The 21,193-nt window shown below is 46.1% G+C and overlaps 1 protein-coding gene across 2 annotated transcripts in view; it reads left to right on the top strand.

Annotated features, from left to right (window-relative positions):
• The window catches only part of HDAC8 (histone deacetylase 8), a 236,021-nt gene that overhangs the window by 197,353 nt on the left and 17,475 nt on the right, over nucleotides 1-21,193 (top strand). For both annotated transcript variants that reach the window (XM_061178033.1, XM_061178034.1), the window contains exon 10: nucleotides 13,272-13,377. In XM_061178033.1, the coding sequence (XP_061034016.1) occupies nucleotides 13,272-13,377 (106 nt within the window). The remainder of the gene's footprint in view (nucleotides 1-13,271; nucleotides 13,378-21,193) is intronic.

The following is a 21,193-nucleotide window of genomic DNA, read 5'->3' as shown; positions in this document are numbered from 1 at the left end:
TGAACGGGAGAGCAGACAAGAAGGGGCTGCTCAGAAGGGAGAGTCATCAGTTAAAGCCTGAGTGGGAGCATTGTCTCCTCTGTCTCTTGTTTTTTTCAGGATGTGACTAGAGCCGCCTGTTTTTCAGCTACTCTGGCTGCCCTTCATTTTTTTAGGCATCTCTCATGTTAAGTAATGCTAGCTGCTGACAATGACCAGACCCAAGTGGCCAGTGTCAGAGTCATTCATTCACCCAGCCAAGATGGATGGAGCACCTACCATATGCCAGGCCCGGACGAAATCTCAAGGATAAGGAAAAGAATAATGCCCAGTTCCCAACCTTGAGGAGAACATGGCCTGGTGGGGGAGATGGGCACATAGACAAACAATTACACTATGGTGTGATAAGTGCTAGAATAGAGACGTCAACAGCAAGCTGTGGGAACGCAGAGGAGGAACTTACTCCATCAGGGGGAGTTGGGGCCAGTGCAGCCGAGAAGCAACATTTAGCAGGGGCGCAAGGGAAGCAGAAGAGTTGACCAGATAAAGAGGAGTAGGAGAGACACTCCAGTGCAGTGTTGCTACAGTGTAGAGGCCAGAGCCTGGCCCGTGGTGTGAGATAAGACTGGAGGAGTCAGTTGCGCCAGACTGTGAAGGCCTTTGTATGTCCTGCTTGGGAGTTTGGACTGGGTCCTACAGTACGTGGGGAGCCAACCACGGTTTTTTTTGTTTTTTGGTTTTTGTTTTTTTTTTTAATGGGAATAATGTGGGAATCCTGTGAAATTACAGATTCTGATTCAGTAGGTCTGAGGTGGGGCCTGAGAGTCTGCATTTCTTATTAATTAATTAATTTTTTTTTTTTTTTGGCTGTGTTGGGTCTTCGTTTCCGTACGAGGGCTTTCTCCAGTTGCGGCGAGCAGGGGCCACTCTTCATCGCGGTGCGCAGGTCTCTCACCGTCGCGGCCTCTCCCGTTGCGGAGCACAAGCTCCAGACGCGCAGGCCCAGCAGTTGTGGCTCACGGGCCCAGTTGCTCCGCGGCACGCGGGATCCTCCCAGACCGGGGCCCGAACCCGTGTCCCCTGCACTGGCAGGCAGACTCCCAACCACTGCGCCACCAGGGAAGCCCAACCACGGTTTTTAAGCAGGGGGAATGACATGATCAGATCTGAATTTCGGACGGAAAACTCAGGGAAGGAGGGGAGACAGGGAAATCGGTTAGAGGCTGACTCAGAGAGCACAGCTTTGCTTTATCTTCCCTCTGGACTCCAGGAGCTCTTGCCTGCACGTCTATTACGGCACTTACCGCAGAGCGTTAGAACTGCTTGTTTGCACAGCTGCCTCCCCATCCAGTCCTTGGGGGCAGGGGCTGAGTCTCAGTCATCTCTTCGCACCCAGAGCCTGGTACACGGGAGTCCTTGGGAGACATTGGTATCAAGCGAATGAGGGAACAAATGAATCAATAGGATCTAAGCAAGTTCAACTCTGATTTGCTCCCAAGTAACCACTGTGATGGATATATCAGAGAGAAATCCTACTCTGTTAGAATATCAAGCCCATCCATGACTTTTCCCTGCCTCTGCCAAGCCCATCAACCTATCATTGTCCATCACAAAGGAAGGATGTGCTATTCATTGAAGACAAGAAAGTTGCTTACAGAGCTGTGCTGGTGCTACTTATGACCCTGTACTCTGTTCTTTCTCATAAATTAATTTTTGATGACTTGTTCAGAATGTATCTTCATTGTCTTCATTCTGCTCCTTCTGCCTTTCTTACCTTCTCTCCCTTCCTATTTAAATCTCATTCATCCTTCTAGGCCAGTTCAGTTGCTTCCCATCATGCATCACCCAGCCCCACACTCAGAATTCCCACTTGAGTTCCCATAGCTCCAGAGAAATGACTCACCTGTAATGTTCGTCTCATCATAGTTCTTCCTGCACCTCTCTGCCTTCTCTACTAGACTGCAAGTTCCTCAAGGCCAGGGATTGTCTGCTTCATCATTGTCTCCCTAGCATCTCCCCACCCTGCATCCTGCCTCAGAAGACAACCAGTGAGTGTTTTCAAATAATACCCCAAGCATATTGCGTGCTGTCTGGCTGTCCCCTTAGAGATAATGCCAGTCTTGGGAGTACCCTATGCCTCTCTCTATCTTCTTGCACCCAGTGAGATATGTTTTTCTTCATCTGACAAATGGCAAGAAGAAAAATCATTGTTCATCAAACAATGGGAATATCTCCCAGAGACAGAGATCCCCTAATCTCTATCCCCTAATCCCATATCATTTGGGGTATTTTGAAAGCACAAAACCCAGTGCCTCTAAACAAAACATAAGCATACTGATCCATTCAGGGTCATAAATTCAAATCTTTTCTGAGTAGCTTATTGTATGATGGGTCTCACCTACGGTGCTGAGTCAACAAAAAGAGAAGATGAACATTCTCTTTGAAGGACTTATACTGAATTAGCTCAACTTAGAACACAGTAAGCATCAAGTACCAAGAATTCAAGTTTTCCAGGTAGAAATGTCCAGCGGACAATTATAAATTCAAGTCAGAGGCCAGGGATAAACACTGAACCCAGAAATTTAGGATCTCTGCATGGAAGTGATTTAAACCACAGCAGAGAGTGTAAACTCTTGCAGAGAGAGAGAAAAGAGCTGAGGGGACAACCTGAGGGCACCTACATTTAAGAGATAGGTAAAGGAAAATGATCCAGGGAAGGAGACTGACAAGGAACAGAGAGAGGAGTGGTGATGAGAGAGAAGACAGTGCCAAAGATGAGGCAGTAGTTGATGACAGGTGCTGCAGAGAGATCAAATAGGGTGAGCGATCACTGAAAAGAAGACATTAGGTTGGGTAAGTAGGGGGTCACTCTTGGTCTCCTAAGGCAGGAATAGCAAATATAGGGCACGTATGACTACATCCCTCCAGCCCCCACCCTGCCTACCATGTATTCCCATGAATTACTTGACAAACTGATTTGGGCACATTTTCCTGCTGAACCTAGACACAGCCTCAGAATCCTTCTCAACATAGTACCCCCAAGCAGCTACTACCAATCAATCAGAGTTGCCAACAAGCTAAAATCTCTTTGCCATCCTTCTAGAAAACAGTTCAGTGGAGGTGTGGGGGAAGAATTCAGACAGCAGCGTGTTGAAGTGTCTGAGAAATGAAGAGGTCAAGGTGCTGAAGAATAAAGAGATCTTAAGAAGTTTAGCAGTGAAGGAACAGAGAGGGCAGTTGCTTGAAGTAGTGTAAGGATCAGGCCAAGGCAGCACTTACAATCCTCTAGTAGAATCCATTTCTTTTTTTTTTTTTTTAAGGCCGCACCCCGCGGCATGCAGGATCTTAGCTCCCCGACCAGGGATCGAACCTGCGCCCCCTGCAGTGGAAGCGCGGAATCTTAACCGCTGGACCCCAGGGAAGTCCCAGAATCCATTTTCTTAAGGTCATCTTAGTACTTGTCCAGCAGCAAGCCAGGTAAAGCAATATCCCTGTACTCTTCCTTCTTCTATCTCCACCCTTGGCTAAAGGAAAAATTGATGTAAAAAAGCTTTGTGTGTAGGCTTGTTTCCAAAATATTCATTTGATCAACAGAGACATATGGTATAACCAGAGTTGGCCCTGAACATATTTATGAAGGAGGAATTCTAATAGTGGAAATTTGAGGATCAGCCGTAATGTGGGGAAGATATTAGTCTTGGCCAGGGCCCTTCCCCCAAACCCCTTGAAACCACACCCTGAAGGAAAGCCTTGGCCTGCAGGGAGTCCCCCTAGTGAAGTGGCAGCCACCCTGCCCTTGTGTTCTCTGCCACCTCCTCTGTGCCTCCTTCCCTTCCTTGCCAATTTACCCCATACACACGTTTTTATCTCCTCTCCTTTCTATCACTTCTGTCCCCCTGCCTCTTTCCTGCCACTTCCAAGTTCTCATTCCCTCCTCCTCTCTTCCATTTTTCTTTCTCTTTTTTTTTTTTTTTTTTTTTTTTGCTATTTGCTTTTTATTTTTTTTGGCTGTGCGGCATGTGGAATCTTAGTTCCCTGACCAGGGATCGAACCCACATCCCCTGCATTGGAAGCGTGGAGTCCACTGGACCACCAGAGAAGTCCTCTTCCATTTTTCCTAGTCTCATTCATTTGGATCCTTCTCTTCTTGTTCTCTCTACCCTCTTTCTGGCTTCAGAGTTTTGGAATACAGGGTAAGCTCTTCACAAGTTTGCCCTCATTCACTCTGAGTGGACATTAGTAAAGAAATCCAGTTTTGCTACTGTCCATTATATGTAGAACTCCTGTTTCTTTGTACAGTTGATAAAGCACAATAAATAATAATAATAATATCTATCATTTAATAATAACATTTACTGAGCACTTACTATGCTCCAGGCACTGCTCTGTGTGCTTTACATGAATTAACTTACTGTCACAACAACTCTACAAGTACCTTCTGTTATTATCCCCATTTTACAAAGAAAACCAGGGCACAGAACAGTTAAGTAACTTGCCTAAGGTCACACAGCTAGTAAATGGTGGAGCAAGGATTTAGGGCTCGTCCCCTATGACTCCAGAAATCTCATTCTTTAACCACCATGCTTTTTGCTTCGTGGTGTAATGGAAAGGCCACTGGACTGAAAGTCCTAAGCCATGGGTTCAAGTTCACATCTGTTACTTTAGCACTGTGATCTTCTACAAGTCACCTCACTTGTCCAGTGCCTCACACATGTGAGGACAGTTTACTGTACTCTAGCCAGTACCACACAGTTAAGCTTAGATTTATTCCTCTGCCCTTCCTGTAATTATCTTTCTCATTTAGATTTTCATCTCCTCAAGAGCAGTCACCAGACCTTATTCTTTTTTTGTACTCAGCTTCCCCTCAAGGACCTAGAATAATGTTCAACACCTAATAGAACATGTGCGTGTACACACACACACACGCACACACTACTGTGGGTTAACTAACATAGGAACCTTACTGAATACACAATACACTAAAGGGCTATATATGTGTGTGTGTTCATGAAGCCTCTAAGTACTTTAGCTAATGAGATAAGACTAGTTAATACTGGCCATATTCTTCGTTTAAATATATTCGGTGCTCAAATAAGCTAACAGTTCCCAGGTTTACCTGATTATTTTGCTTAATAAAATTTTTTATACCAATAGTTAAAATACCATTAAAACTTTTGGATAATGAAACTATTTCCATGCCTTATTCATTCATTCACTTATTCATTCAAACAGTTCTTGGCACTGGTGTATGAGCCTCACCATGAAGCACTTCTTAAGTAGGGACCCTGTTCAAGTTGTGAGATGAGCTCCACAGGTGGGATACAGACGCAGTCTAGATGGGGTGCTGGGTTTCCATCCTCGTGTCCACTCCACATTGTAACATCTTGTCTCCAATAGCCCACATCTCCCTGACCTCTTGGTCATGCTCTGGACAATCCTAATTCCCCGTTCCCCTGCCTACAAGCAATCGCCTTTGATGTGCTGCTTCCTGCCAGTTCAGTCCAACGACTAACGGGGTTATTATTTTTGTTTGTTTGTGTTGTAAAGCCATGGCAATAAAATTTACTCCCAATAATACCACTGCAATTTTGTGTCCTTAAAATGTACCATAAATGATATATATAATAACTGAATTTCCTGTAAATAGAAATGTTTTTCTGGGGAAAAGAGGGCTTTTTTGTTTCCATCATGGTTGGGCCCAGGTTCTTTGATGGAGTAATTGGTGACATAAGAAAGGTTGAGAAGCATCTTACAAGACCATGTTATGGTTCAAAGTGCTGATGCTCTGTCACTCTTGTTGTGATGAGTTCTGTTCCCAGGGTGAGTCAAGACAAGAAATGCTCTTCCTGGCCAGGGCCCACATCACAATCACCAGCACGACCTCCCTAGCTGATAACAAGAGCAAAGCCTCAGGGGTCTGTAAGAGGGATTGGCATCAACCTTGGGCTTACCCTGATAGGATCAAGTCTAACTTCTAGGAAAAGGTAAACCTTGAGTTAGCAATAAAAATTTTGAGAGCTTTTTGGAGTATTATAAAAAGGGGGCTGGCTTTTTATACTGACTAGGAGGGAGGGATGTTAGTTTAGCCGCAGGAGCGTATTGCCAGTGTGGCAAGTGTATTCCTTTAGGCATCTTTCTCATGCTGAATGTCATCCCTAAGGCTCTAAGAGATTTTACTTTACCATTCTGTTTCTTCTCTGGTTGCTCTTTTTCTGCCTAGTCACTGGCTCCTTTTATCCCCCTACTACATTAGTCCTCAGCCATGACCTCACTTCCACACACCATCATCACATCTCCAGCTGCCTGCTAGACGTAGTGACCCACATATCCTACTGTCATCTCAAACCCACGAAACCCAAGCCCATCCCCTTCCCTGAGCCAGACTAGCTCTTCCTGCTACTTTAGCTCAGCTCTATCAGTGGCACTGATTCTCCTACTTACCCCGACTCAAAACCTAGGAGTCAACTTTGACCTCCCCTGCTCTCTTTCCTCCACAGCCAACCACTTACCAAAGTCCTCAGAAGTCTACCTTCACAATGTCTCTTTCCCATCCTCTCCATCCCCACAATAATCACTCTTGTTCAAGCCCTTGCTATCTCCCCCTTGAACTATGGCAGTGGCCTCCACACTGGTCACCCAGCCTTTGTATACTGCTCCCAAGTGTCCTAAGGCACAGCTCTAGTCCTGATATGCCTGTCACATCAAGTCCTGTCTCCTCAACCTGGGGTTCAAGGCTTCCCTTGCTCTCCTTCTAGAACTTTAGCCAACTTCCCAGACTTGTCCTGCCTCCACTAACTACCCTCCAACCCCACCCCATCCCTGCCTATTTGCAATCGCCCATCCTTCAAGACCCTGATTCTCCCTACTGGATGTGCATGTCTTCAGAATTTCATTCCTTCAACAAACATGAATTGAGTACCTATTATTTTCCAAGCGCTATGCTAGGAGCTGTAGGTAATAGAAATATGAATACAACAGTATTCTTCCCTTGTGGCACTCTGGCTAAGGAGCTAGAAAGACAGACATAAACAACTCGAAATCCCTATCAGGCTGCCTCTGACTCCCATCCTGTGGGCTCTTCCCCTCAGCCTATAAATATACTTTTAAGACCCTCCCATCTTAAAATACCACCCTACTCCAGTCCCACCCCTGTACCAAACTCTTAAAAAAAGGAGAGTGTATGTGTGTATTCTTACCGTCATTCTTTTTTTTTTAATTTTTTTATTTATTTATATATTTTTGGCCGCACCACATGGCATGCGAGATCCTAGTCCCCTCACCAGGGATCGAACCCACACCCACTGCATTGGAAAGGCGGAGTCTTAACCACTGGACCACCAGGGAAGTCCCCATCATTCTTACCTCCACTTCTTCCCATCAACTCTTCAGCCCCCTCCAGTCAGGCCTTGTCCACACCCTCCACTGACTTTGCTGCAGCAAAGATCTTCCCATGGACAAATCGGAAGACCACCCTCCTTTTATTTCACCTCTCTGCAACATCTCAAATCGTCACCAGAACTGTTTCCTTTCCCTCTGTCCACCTCTGAAGTGTTGGCTGTTCCCTGTGATTCTTTCCTCGCCTCTCTTCTCTTCTCTTACTCTGTAGGAAGCCTCCCATGCCAGCCAAGGCAATTCCTTGGCAATTCTCATCCAATTCCTTTATGTCATTGATAACTCCCAAATCTATAACACATATTCTGTATCTTAGGCCCAACCTCTCACCTGAATTACAGACCACTGTATCATCACGATTCTGACCCTAAACATGCTCCCCGTTGAACCCCCCTCACACATATACACCCCACCACAAACCCTTGTCCTCTGCTTGTATTCCTCACCCTGTCACTGTACCTCCTACACAGTGGCAAATCCTTGACTCTCTCTTCTTCCTTACTTCCCACATCCAACTCATTGTTTAGTCCTATTGATGCTATCTTTTAAGTTTTTCACTCTCTGTTCCTCCCACAACTGTTCTGGCTCAGGCCCTGTTACCACTCAACATGGCTCTAGCACCAACCTTGTCACTGGTCTCCCTATTTGCATTCCTCCCCTCAAATTCCATTCCATTCTCTACACTGTAGCCATTGAGTCCTCTCAAGTGCCCAGCTGACCTGTTCATCCCCTCATTTCCAAGCTCCCCCAAGTTTCCATTCACTTATGCCACAAATAGTTACTTGCCACCTCCTAGGGACAAGCACTGTTTTGGGAACTGGCACTGACAGTGGGGAGCAAAAGAGTGTTCTGCCCTCGTGGACCTTCTAGTCTGGGATCAGGCCAAATGCTTTAGTGTGGGGAACACGCAGCGCCTACCGTGAAACTCATCCTGCCTCCCCAGACTCATGTCCTGATCCTCCTTATGCCCTACCCTCGAGCAACATCAAATTGTGCTAAATATGCTGTTCCATTCCACAGTCCCTGCTCTTGCCCAGGCTCTCTTGGGAATGCCTCCCTCCCACCCACCAGGCCCCCTTTGCAGACCCCGCCCTACACAGTCACTTCCTCTGGGGTAGTTTAGAGGCTCCTATGGGTAGTGCTGATCTCCAGAATGACCTGAGCTCAAATATCACACCACACGTGCTAGCTGTTTGACCTCTGCCAAGTTATCTGACTATTCTGTGCTTCAGATTCTCATCTTAAAATGGAAGTAATTCTAGAACCTCCATATGAGTTGGTTGTGAGAATTGTCAGTCCATAAAAAGTGTGCAGACACTTTAAGTGCCTGACACATAAGAAGCCTTTAATCAATATTAACTGTTAACTGTTATTGACATAGAAAACAAACTTATGGTCACCAAAGGGGGAAGAGGGGGATAAATTAGGAGTTTGGAATTAACACATACACACTACTGTATATAAAATAGATAACCAACAAGGACCTACTGTATAGCACAGGGAACTATACTCAATATCTTGTAATAATCTATAAGGGAAAAGAATCTGAAAAAGAATATATATATACATATATACGTATAACTGAATCAGTTTGCTGTACATCAGAAACTAACACAACATTGTAAATCAACTATACTTCAATTTTTAAAAAGAGAAAAAACATTAACTGTCATTACTTGTGACTTTAGTATTATTGTTATGCCTCTCATCATACTGTTCTCATCATACTGACCACTCCTACTAAGCATATCTTACAATCTTTGCACCCCAGTGACTAACCTAATCAGGTTAGGTACTTAATAAAGTATCTATTAAGTACCTACTGACACCTAGTCAGTAGGTACTTAATAAATGTTGAAGGAAGGATAAAAGGATTGGCTGTGCCGGGTTTGTGGTTTGGTTTTCTGTGACCACATAGGATTAGGAAGGAATAACAACAACCTTAAGGCTTCTTCTGAATATCTTCTTGACCAAATATCTAAGCATATGCTGTTTGCATTGCATGAGCAAGAGCTGGAGGGGAGTGAGCAAGAAAGGCACATTGAGCTGGCCTGAACCGAGCAAGACTGAGCTATTTTCCTTTCTTTATTCATTGACTCTTGGGTCGAGAAGGGACCAGCTCCCCTCAAGTACTATTCCCTTCCACTCCCATGCTTCAGCCCCACCTCATCCTTTCCATTTGCCCCATTCCTGCTACCATGTTCCCCTCAAACACGCATAAACGGAAACCCAGAAGGCAAAAGGAGCACTGAGGAAAAAGGGGAAGGGGTGGAGAAGGGTTAGCACCTCCCTCCTTCCTTTGCTGAGATCAAAGCCAGCGTTTGCACTTGCCAGCTGGCTGGGCTCTTTCATACCCTGCTCCACCTGTCTGGGAATGGCATTGCCGCTTGCCTGTTTCCTTTCCTCTTCAACACTGGAGGGCAATTTCAGGGTGGGGCTTTGAGCTATTTCTAGTGCTGGCCAAATCCCTCCATCCCAATGCCTTTGTCTTATTGATCAGATTTCCTTTCCACCTCGCCAGTAAGTAACAAGTGGCAGAGCTCAGGGCAGGAAACTATGAGAGAAGTCAGTTTCTCCACCGGCTCTAGGCGGAGCTCATGGTTTAAACAAGTGGGAAGCCACTGGGGCTGCTGGGCTTTGTCTGGCAGGAGGAACAGGCTCTCCTTTCTGCATCGTGGGGGGCCCCCAGTGCTTGGCCCAACATCCCCCAGGGTCTGGGTGAGGCACTGGTTAGGCAATAGCTTCTTGCCTCAGAAGAAGGGAATTCACATGTACTGACATCCTACCCTGTGCTGGGCCCTGTGGTCGGCCCTTTAATGTATATTATCTCTGTGATTCCTAACAACCCAGCCAGGTCAGGATTTATCATTCCTCTGGTAGCAGTGACTGAAAGAGATTAAGAAGCTCGCCTGAGGCACACAGCTCAATCTGGGTATGAAAATCCAGCTCTGCCTAACTCCAAGGCCGAAAATCCAGCTCTGCCTAACTCCAAGGCCGGGGCTCTTCCCGCCTCATCATGCTGCCTCAAGAGCCGAGAAAACTGTTCATGCCATAAATTGGCTCTTTGCATTATTCCACAGAATTAACTGAACGGCCAGCTAAACCTTTTGTGAATTAATGTAATTCAACATAATTTTAAAGTAAAGGTTGAAGGAAATTCAACTCTACAGGCTCCGCAAAGAGAATGCGACAGAAGTTTCTGCCTTTGCAGAGTTCATGGTCCCGTAGAAAGGAGTTAACGAGTGCAAAACTAAAAGCATAATATAACACAGAAACAGAAATACCACGAGAGAGCCAGAGAGGGGAAGAGGGCACCGCACCACCTTTGCCTTAGATACAGCCTCTGCCTTCCCGGTGCCTGTCACTTCCCTCAGCCCCAAGCAGAGCCTCCCAAGGCTAGGACCAGTCAGCTGCCATGTGGAATTGGATCACAAAACAGGGACTTTCTTAAATCATCTGGGTCCCCTAGCCTAAGAATAGTGCGAATAAGCAGGACCTGGGAATAATATTTGATTGGCAAAGGTGGGGAGATGTTTAGGAACCCACACTTACCTGCAGCCAGCCTGCTTCAGCAAAGAATGGGTTATTTATGGGTTAGTTAAAGCCAGGTGCTCATGCAGCCAGGACAGGAGCCTTGATCCCAGTCAAGCTGAGCTCTCACGTGGCAGTCAGTTCTGGCCCCAGCTGACCGTCTTGCAACCATGTGCTCTTGGCCCAAGAGGGGGCTAAAGCCAGAGAACGCGGCTGAGCGTGCGGCAGGCCCTCACAATGAGGACACGTTGTTCCAGACGCTCAGCCCAAAACAGATAGCTCACAACATGCCTTGCTGACAGAGGATCAGCAGTGTTATCTTCGTAGATGGAGGCAGAACATTCCCTCCTCCTAGACCTCAGCGAGGCCCCTGACTCTGATTTTTATAGCACTTTGATGCCAGGGGTTTGGGTCCCCCAGAGTGGCTTCTTCGTTGCAGCTGCCTTTCTTCTATTGCTCTCTCTAAACCCGTCTTTCCATACCCGTGAAATGAGTGTATTACTTGACACCTTCTGGAGGAGGAGAGGCTGTCCAAGGAGAGAGGGCCACACCTGTTTGAAGCCTTCCCTTCCAGAGCCAAGCCCACGAGGTTCTCGGGCTTGGACTGAGGGGCCCTCCTTGGCTAAAAATACAAACCTCTCAGGTTTCTTTGATCAGAATGGGGGAGTTAGTTTCTGGATGTGTCCCCCAGGTAACCCCTCTTGTCCATTCCATATATGGATGTGGTAAAGATGATCTCTACTCAAGGCCCCTTCTATCTCCAGAATTCGGGGCTTCAGGCATCAGAGAGTAATAACCCCAGCAGGAAGGAACTAGACCCCTCTTTCCTTTTTAGTTCAGTCCAAAAAAAAAAAAAAAAGGCATTATAAGCATTGGCACAGTCTTGGTCATTTTTCTTTTAATTAGATGTGTGGAATCTTCTGTCATGGATGTGCAAAAGCCATCTCCCCATCAAATTATTCCCATAGATTCCACAAAGACGCTGTTAGAATCCCTAGAGATTGTTCCACAACCTCTCCCTTGTGGCCAGATGTACATCCAGACTCTTAACAAGGATAATTTGGTGGCAATGGCAATCACACTGGATTATTTTTTTAGAGGCTCTTTGGATGACATCAAATTCATGACACATACCAAGATCCCTTTTACTCATGCCCTCTGTACCATTTTTTTCCATGGAATTTGAATTTCCCTGGCTTACTTACCACCTAACAATATCACTATTGAAAGCACATAATGTTAAGGACCATATGCTCTCTCTCCAGAGAGTGTGCACAAATACTATTTCTGTTAAAAACTAAACAGAAATAGTAGCTTTGCATATTTCCCATTCAAAGGCTTATCCCAATTGAATGATTCCCTTTGTCATGGGGTGTTTTTCCCCAAGCAGGCCCTAATAGAGAAGCTGAATCAGATATTGTGACTTACCAAAGGTCACAAGGAATCATCTAGTGAACTAGAAATAGAATCCAAAAACCTTTATTTTGATTCCCTGAATTTAAAAACAAATAAACTCTACTACGGAGAAAGAATAACTAGAGAAACCAGGCTCATTTGGCATTCCCGGGTCAGGGAATTCAAGGCAACCAAAACTAACAGGCAGCTGCCTTGGTCTGTGAGGACCAAGGAGGTGACTAAGGCACAGGTGCTGCCTGCCTTCAAGGAGTTGATAATCCAGTGCAGGGAGATCAGGTCGCTGTTGAAAAATCTCTACACACTGCAGAACGTGCTTGGGAACACCCAGAGGACCCCAGAGGAGGGTTTGTCCATCTTCACAGCCCCCGCAGCAGCTGGCACAGTGACCTGTATGTGACATGCCGGCAAGCACTGTCGATTTGTTGAAAAAGGGCCATAAGAGATGTACCAACAGAACACTCTGGGGGTTGGTGGAGAATGAGGGACAGCTTTGTGAAGGAGGTGACATTTGAGCTGTGCCTAGAAGGATGGGGAGGTTTTTCACAGGCAGCAGGGGTTGGGGGAGGGCCTTTGCAGACCCCAGGAAAGAGCAATGGCAAAGATCCTCGGGGGTGGGGGCGGGGCGGGGGGGAACCAAGCCCGGTCTCATTTGGGAGAGCCCGGAGCAGGCCAGTGTGGCTAGAGAACAGGGGGATAGAGTGGCTGGAGAGAAAAGTTGAGACGTGAGCAGAGAGGACCTTGAACACCAAGCCAAAGAATTTCACAGTGGACTGTCACGGGAGGTTTGAAAATGGGGAACGGTTTCCTGCTGCATCCTCCTGCCCTGCCCACCTGGGCCTCCCTTACCTTGTCAGTAGCGGTGGATTTCTCTTGATTGTTCTGTTTGTATGTGGTTTGGTTTGGAGGTTTTCTGTGGTTTAGTTTGTTTTTTGGCCTTTCCCTTTTCGTTACAGTTTTTCACAGCATATGGTCCTGATTATGTGCTGGAAATCACGCCAAGCTGCCGGCCAGACCGCAATGAGCCCCACCGAGTCCAGCAAATCCTCAACTACATCAAAGGTGAGCGCCACCCCTCGAGTCCTGCCCTCCTCATTCCACCCAGCTTGTGGTGACCCATCAGTGGGGGCTTCCCCCAATACCATTTGTCATTTGGTGGCTAATCTTTACACCGACTTGGAAGGGAAACCTCTTCTTGGCCTGAGAGCTTGTAGTTGGAATTCCGCACTGGTCACTCTGGTTGGGATTGTCATTTGGCCAGCTAATGTCACCTTCAGGGGAACAAAAGGTTCAACTTTAGGCACCTCCAGTGGAAAGCCAGTTCTAAAGTGTGACCTGGAACTCTCCCTTTGAAAAGGGCAACAGTAAAATCCTCTCTACGATGAGGGAAAATCAAGTCAATTCAGACTTGGGGTTGGAGGTAGGGGTGAAGGGTGCTCACAGACATTCTGTTCCAATGTGTTTCCTTGGTCCAGTAGAGCCTCGAGTGACTGTGAGCCCACAATGAGTAGTCAGGGATTCTGAAGCCCTGGGAGTGGGTTCCCCAGTCTCACTTAGAGCACTGGAGACGGGGCTGCTGCCCTATCCTTCCCTTCCCTAAGGCTGGCCTCCAATTATTCTGGCCTCTGGACAGAGGGAAAATGGCAGTCATCAGGTTATCGCCCCCTTGATCACACTGTCCACTAGCTGTTTGGGGACACTATTGGTAGAGCCCCCCTCCCAACCCCAGCTGCTGCTTCTCAACTCAACTCACTTCATCTACCATTTTTTAAAAGTCGTTTTGGCACCCACATTCCTGTTTAATTGAATGTGTGTACGTGTGCATATTTTTTTGGATCCTAATTACTTGCAAAGTTAAGAGGCCAAAGGTATCACATTGCCTATCCTGGAGAGTGAAATTCCCATGTTTATTCATCTAACAACCAAGATAGCACCAGTTCTCCTAACTTTGACTCCTCGTTGGAATAGAATCTAGCATGAAAGGGAGGCCTATTCTGCGTCAGAGTTAGTCTGAGGGAACACGTTGTATCCTGGGGGTCTTTGCCGAGGGTGATATTAAGGCCCCGTCCTCTAGTACAGCCAGGTCTGTGACAACAGCTGAGTCCATACGCAGGGACTCCACATCCCAGGCTCCTTTGACCAGAGAAAAGTTTCTAAGCTCAAGAGTCATAGACTCGGGCTTCCCTGGTGGCGCAGTGGTTGAGAGTCTGCCTGCCAATGCAGGGGACACGGGTTCGAGCCCTGGTCTGGGAAGATCCCACATGCCGCAGAGCAGCTGGGCCTGTGAGCCACAATTACTGAGCCTGCGCGTCTGGAGCCTGTGGTCCGCAACAAGTGAGGCCGCGGTGGTGAGAGGCCCACACGCCACGATGAAGAGTGGCCCCCGCTTGCCACAACTAGAGAAAGCCCTCACACAGAAACGAGGACCCAACACAGCCATAAATAAATAAATAAAATAAATTAAAAAAAAAAAAGAGTCATAGACTCATAAGGTTGTGCTCATAGCAATGCTTATTGCCCCTCTCAGGTGTCCCACATCCCTCAGCCTTTCCCTGACCCTGTAGTTTCAAGCCACCTCCCTCTGGCCTCTCAATGGCTACCAGCCTCAGAAGTCCTCACTTCCTAACCAAATCCTCCTCCCTCCTCCAACCTTTTTAAGGACTTTAAAATCCTTCTTTTCCTGGCCCTTCTTCAGCCCTTCTCACTGCGCTGCAGCCCCGATTAACACTCGTGCTCCCACCCTAGTTTCCTACTGCCCTTCTCAGATCCTGGACCAACTTCTCTTACCCCTTTTCCTTCTACCTTGCCATTTTCCCCTCATCCAGTCTCTAAATCCTGGTAGAGCACAGACAAAGCAATAGAAACAGAGAAACTAAACAAGGCTCTGCAGCTACTGCTCACACCTAGGTATGTGCAGATATCTGTATGCCCTCATGCTTTCCTGCACACATACCCAGGCACTTATCTCCAGAGACTGGTGACATCTTGCTACTGAGGAAATGGAAATGACAAGTGAGAGAAGACGTAAGGAAGGTAATTCAAAGGGAAGAGAACTAGGAAAGGTAAGAAACCCAAAAGAAGAATAAATTTTGAAAAGACTTGAGATAAAAGATTAGTTTGAGGGTTGGTTAAAAAATAGTAATAATAATAATAGAAAATCTTAGAGGATATGTAAGTTACATGGAAGTCAAGATTTTTTAAAAGATCCTAATAGGTTAAAGCAATATTCTGGCTGCAACACCATGAAATTAAACTGGGAGAAAATATATGGACTAGGAATTGGGTCCTCAAAAGCAACTGGACACACACAAGATGGGAAACATGGCTTTGCAATATTTTGTCTGCAAGAGAGTTAGGGAGTTTCGTCAGTGTGAGTCACCAGGGCAAGGTGGCCTCCAGAGATGCTAATGCAGTATCGACCTCACTTTAAAAGAACTGGAGACAAATAGGAGCATATGCTCCAGGAGGTCAGTTAGGATGGGGAGAGGACTGGAGCCCAGGCTCCAAGAGGTCTGGTTGGAGGAGCTGGGCTTTTGGAGAAAAGAAGACCCAGGGGGATGTGGTCCTATATCTCTGAGAGGCTGTCACAGAGCAGAGGGCATAGACAGAGTCTATGTGGTCACAGGGCACAGATCTAGGATCCATGTGTAGATATTATTAAAAGGCAGATTTTCATTCAATAGAAAGAAGAATTTTCTAATGATTAGAGCTGTCCAAAGTGGAACAGACTGCCCAGAAAGGAATGAGGTCTCTATTGCTGGAGACATACAAATAGAGACAAGACAGTCACTTGACTGTCATATCGTAGACAGACTCCTGCATTTGGAGGAGGGTGATTATACTAGGTTATTGTCAAGGTTCCTTCCAATCCTAAGATTCTAGGATGCTGTACATTAAAATGAGAAAATAGAAAAACAATAAAAAGAAGATGATGAGAGTGCAGGGGTTGGTAGATGAGTCACAGTTGGGGGGGGGCACGGGGGAGGTAATGCTGTGTATAGGAAAGAATTGATGAGGAGAAGAAAAGAAACTAGGTGGCTGAGAGTGGGTGGGGAGCCAAGACAGCAAGTAGAATGGCTATAGAATACTAGGAATCTTCAGATTTTTCCATTTAGCCATCCATTTCATATTGACAAAGTCTTGTGTTCTAGCCATGCAAATGAGCAGAGCACATAAGTCCAGAACCTAAAAGAAATTCAGTTGAACCTAGAAGAAATGAGGCTAGAAAGAAGTCCAAATGTTGCTAAAAATGGCCAGGCTAACCTGCTATACTGAGACCGTGCCCCTCCAGCCTGGTGACGCATGCTGCCATCAGATAGTGTGTTGCCATGACAATGGTCAGTGTGGAAAGGCTGCTGAATTTTCTGCATTCTGAAAGATTTTCCTGAACCTGCCTACAAGACTATCATTTGTTCTTGCGTATAAAACCTCTGTGAGGCTGGCCATTTCTCTCAGTGCCTCCCTCCCCCCACTCATTCCCACCCCCCATTAAAAACAAAGGTAGTGGGGCAGAGGCAAGGATTATTTGGGGGAGGTGGATGGCAATGAGGGAGTGGATGGATTAAGCTCCACTCTATGGGAAGGAGTTTCACCAGCATATCTGGTTGAATTTGTTTAACCTTTGAGCTTGGGTTTTCTCTCTTTCTCACATCCCTTAGAAGCACAAAAGGTGGGATTTTTAACCTATTGGAGATGAAACCTGAGGAGGTTCATCGTATAGAGATGCATTCCATATGCCACAGGATGACTGGAGGCACAGGCAGATTTGGACCTCACCTTATCCCATCATTACTGCCCATTAGACTTTCTAAGAGAGAAAAACGACAAAAATACAACTATGGAGAGTCCATTCAAGCTGTTAGCTTTATACAGAGAAAAGCTATGTGTTGCTCCCACAAATCGTTCTTCTCGTGCCAATGAATCTTGAAGATATGTGTCATTGTTCACAAGGAAGTGTGGGTTACAGAGTGGATCGCTCAGCCTAGCTCATGACCACTACTGTAAAATCACCCTCGCACCATCTTCATGTGCTCAAACTTGTTTGTCTTTCCTCTCTGGTTGACGTACTCCAGAGGAGTTGGCTCACAGTGAACCTTCCAGAGTTGGAACAGTGCTGATGTGATCAATCCCCAGAGGCAGCTAGCTCCCTGAGCCTGCCTAGCTCTGCATGGGGAAACAGGGGTAGAGGTTTTCTAATCCCTGGTACTGATGACATTTGAATCAAGTAAAAGTCCCTAGGGGGCCAAAAGCTTCATGTTGCAGCCCAGGCCCGACCTGGTGGGGGAGGGGGAGGGGGAGGTGAGTTGTGTATATGTGAGTATGTGTTGCAGTTGTAACTGGAGGTTTCTACACTTGCTCTGTGTTCCCAGATTCTACCCCAAGTTTGCCTAAGTTAGAAAAGTAAACAAATGGGACCAGGAGGAAAGGAGCAGGAGGAGAGGACGAGGTGGGGGGAGGACACAAGAGGAAAGAGCAGACCTTGTGCCCATCTGCCCTTTCTAACCCTTAATGAAGGAGGCTTAGTATGGCAGCCTCTATGGTGCAGGGTTGGGGAGATGGGCCAGCAAACTGATATGGGTGTGGGGAGAGACACCACAGGAGAAATAATAAGAATAATAGCTACTATTTATCTTACAGATGAGGAACTCAGAGAGTCTCAGAGAGCATAAATGACTTGGCCAAGGTCACCTTTATTCAGTCATTCAGCAAGGAATTACTAAGCACCTACTCTGTGCCACACACTGTGCTAATAGGTAGTGGAGCAGACATTTGAACCCGGGTCTGTCTGAATTGAGACTTTGGAGTCAGGCTGTTTGGCCTTTCCAGTGCCCCTCCTCTCTTTGCAGTGTTGCTCTATCAAGCCTACTCATCATCTGCTTTTTCCAATCGCCCCTGGTAAACCCCTCCCACCTTGTACTACACACCCGGCTCCTTCCTTGTGGCTGATCCAAAGCACCTGAAATCTGATGTCTCTCTGGAAATGGGAGGAAATCAGCCATGGACAACATTTGAAATTCTGGTCCCTGACCTAGGTCTTTTAGCCATGCCCCCCTCACCCCACCATACAGTAATTGAAACTTCCACTCCATTTTGAGATGAGTAGAGAAGTAAAAGAGAAGGACAGAAGGTGGAAGAAGCCAACCCACGTGACTCCTGCTGCCTGAAGTGTGCTGTGGTCACCAGGCCCAGTCTATTTACAGTTCCACAGCCCCAAGCTCAGACCCTTTGCACATCTACCGGTAATATTCTTGGGAGAACCACTGTGCTGAATGTAAGCAGCACCTCCTCTAGCAGCCTGAAGTCTGGGATTGACATTCTTCTAGGGACTAGCAATTGGGTCATCAGGTCTGGGCATGTCCAAGGCCTGCTGGAGCCCCCAGCTTGAAGCAGTGCTCCTGCCCTGTGGGACTCTACACCATGGAAACTCGGCTTACTTCCACACCTTCTCTTGCTTCCTGAGAAGCCATGAGGGTAAATTGAAAGTCAGGGTTGGTCCCAAGACAGACTGACCATTTGCTTTAGGGCTTCTTGGAAGGACTTTGGAGCAGGATTGTGGGGGCTACTCTGAGCCAATTTGCATGACTTCAGGTGAGGATCTCTGTGATGTCCATCCCTTATCTCCCTTTGCCATCCCCTATCCTTTCTTTACCCCTCTTCAGCCCACTGTGGTCTCTTCCAGGAGCCTCGCTTGCTTCACTAAAGTGTGTAAGAATTGGAAAGGCTGGTTATTGTTGTTGTTACTGTCATTGTTAAACAAAAAAGTTGTAAATATATCATGCTGAAAATTTTAGAAATTCTAAAATGAAAATGAAGGCTGCTCCCCAAAGTTCTAGTAACTTTGACGGCGGCTTTTAACAAACGATGAAAACCCTTGGCAGGTTACTTTTGATGACTTGAAATACCTACCTAAATCCACGAGGTGGGAACTCCCATTATTGAAAGCCTACTGTGCATCACCATGCTGGATTCTTTACATACTTGATCTCATTTCATCCTCACTATTACCTCATGAGGTAGAAAACTGGTGCCCGCAGAGCTAATGTAACATGCCCACAGTCACGTAACAAGTAAGTGGTGACATCAGGATTTGAATCTAGACCTGGTGCCCCTCCTCTTCTTGGCACTATTGCTCAGTCAAGTCTACTCATCATCCCTGTCTGCTCTTTCCAATCGCCCCTAGTAAACTCTTCCCACCTTGCAATGTCTCCCAAAGTGAGGTTCTGAATGAGGTCGATTTTAAGAAGTATCATTGTGTCTCCACTTTAAAGCCCAGCTAAATCAATCAATGAATATTTTTTGGAACTTCCCATGTGCTTGGTGTCATGGGAGATATAAGAGAAGTTTAAGACATGAACCCTGCTTCTAAAAAACAGCTGAGAAGTCTAGGTGAGGAGACAAAACTAACCCCCTTAGACAGATCAGGACATAATAAGGGCTGATGCAAGGTAGAAGAAGAGAAGTAAGACTTTAAGGAGAGTGCTTTCAGAAGGCTGGGATGTTTTGAATAGATAGAAGAGGGAAGTGCTCATAAACAATGGAAACTTGGATAGGTGGGAGCCAGGGGCAGATGGCAGGTTTCCTTGAATTTCAGGCTGAATTGTCCATATCAGATACAGTAAAGTGGGAGCCATTCTAGGTTCTGGAATTAGGACATGACATGATGCAGTGATGTTTGGATGGATCATGGTGGTATTCCAAGGGTGAGCCTGCAAAGACCTGGACCAGAACAGTGGTGGTAGGCTACTCCCTATCCTATTCGTCCCGAATGGCTGAGAGCTGTTAGGAAGAGAGTATCAACAGCACTTGGAGGTATGTCATTTATAGGGGATCAAGGAGAAAGGAAGGAGTAAAGATGACTCCGAGGTTTCCAGCCTTGATACCAACTGGGATGGGGAGCCATTGGGGGTGGGGGATAGTTTTACAAAATCATATACTTTCAATACATTGAGTTTGAGGTATGATACAATATCAGTATAACTACATGGAAGAATTTGTTGCAGCCAATTAAAAAGAAATTTTTAAAGATAATTTGATGACAAGAGAATAATGCTCATGGTAACAATCTTAAGTGAAAAAAAAAGATAAGAAATGATTTAATACCATATAGTCTCAATTTTGTAAATATATATAATGTGTGTGTGAGTGTGTGGATATGCATAGAAAAACACTAGAAGGAAATATACCAAAAGTGCTAACAGTAGTTATCTTTTTTTTTTAATTTATTTATTTATTTAATTTATTTATTTTTGGCTGTGTTGGGTCTTCCTTGCTGCGTGCATGCTTTCTCCGGTTGTGGTGAGCGGGGCTACTCTTCGTTGCGGTGCATGGGCTTCTCATTGCGGTGGCTTCTCTTGTTGCGGAGCACGGGCTCTAGGCGCGCGGGCTTCAGTAGTTGGGGCACGAGGACTCAGTAGTTGTGGCTTTTGGGCTCTAGAGCGCAGGCTCAGTAGTTGTGGCGCACGGGCTTCATTGCTCCGTGGCGTGTGGGAACTTCCCAGACCAGGGCTTGAACCCTTGTCCCCTGCACTGGGAGGCGGATTCTTAACCACTGCGCCACCAGGGAAGCCCTAACAGTAGTTATCTTTGATGGTAGGATTGAAATTATGGGTAATTTTTTACTTGTTCTGTATTCTTTTTCTGTGTTTTTCAAAATTTCTCCCATGAACGTGTATTGCTTTTATAGTCAGAAAAAAAGAAATACATGTTGGAGCTTTTTAAGACAATAATCTTTTATCAGACCTTATGTCCCAGTTTTTGGTTTACAAAATCTGGTCACTGTACCTGCACACAGCTGGAAAAATAAGGGACTGGAGATGGACTATTTTACACGTTTGAGGTACTGATTCCTTTCTCAGGTACCTCTAGTAATTCTAGGGTG

The sequence above is a fragment of the Eubalaena glacialis genome, chromosome X (assembly GCF_028564815.1).
Source record: "Eubalaena glacialis isolate mEubGla1 chromosome X, mEubGla1.1.hap2.+ XY, whole genome shotgun sequence".
In the NCBI taxonomy this organism is placed as follows: domain Eukaryota; kingdom Metazoa; phylum Chordata; class Mammalia; order Artiodactyla; family Balaenidae; genus Eubalaena; species Eubalaena glacialis.
This window is presented reverse-complemented; position numbering and strand designations above follow the sequence as displayed.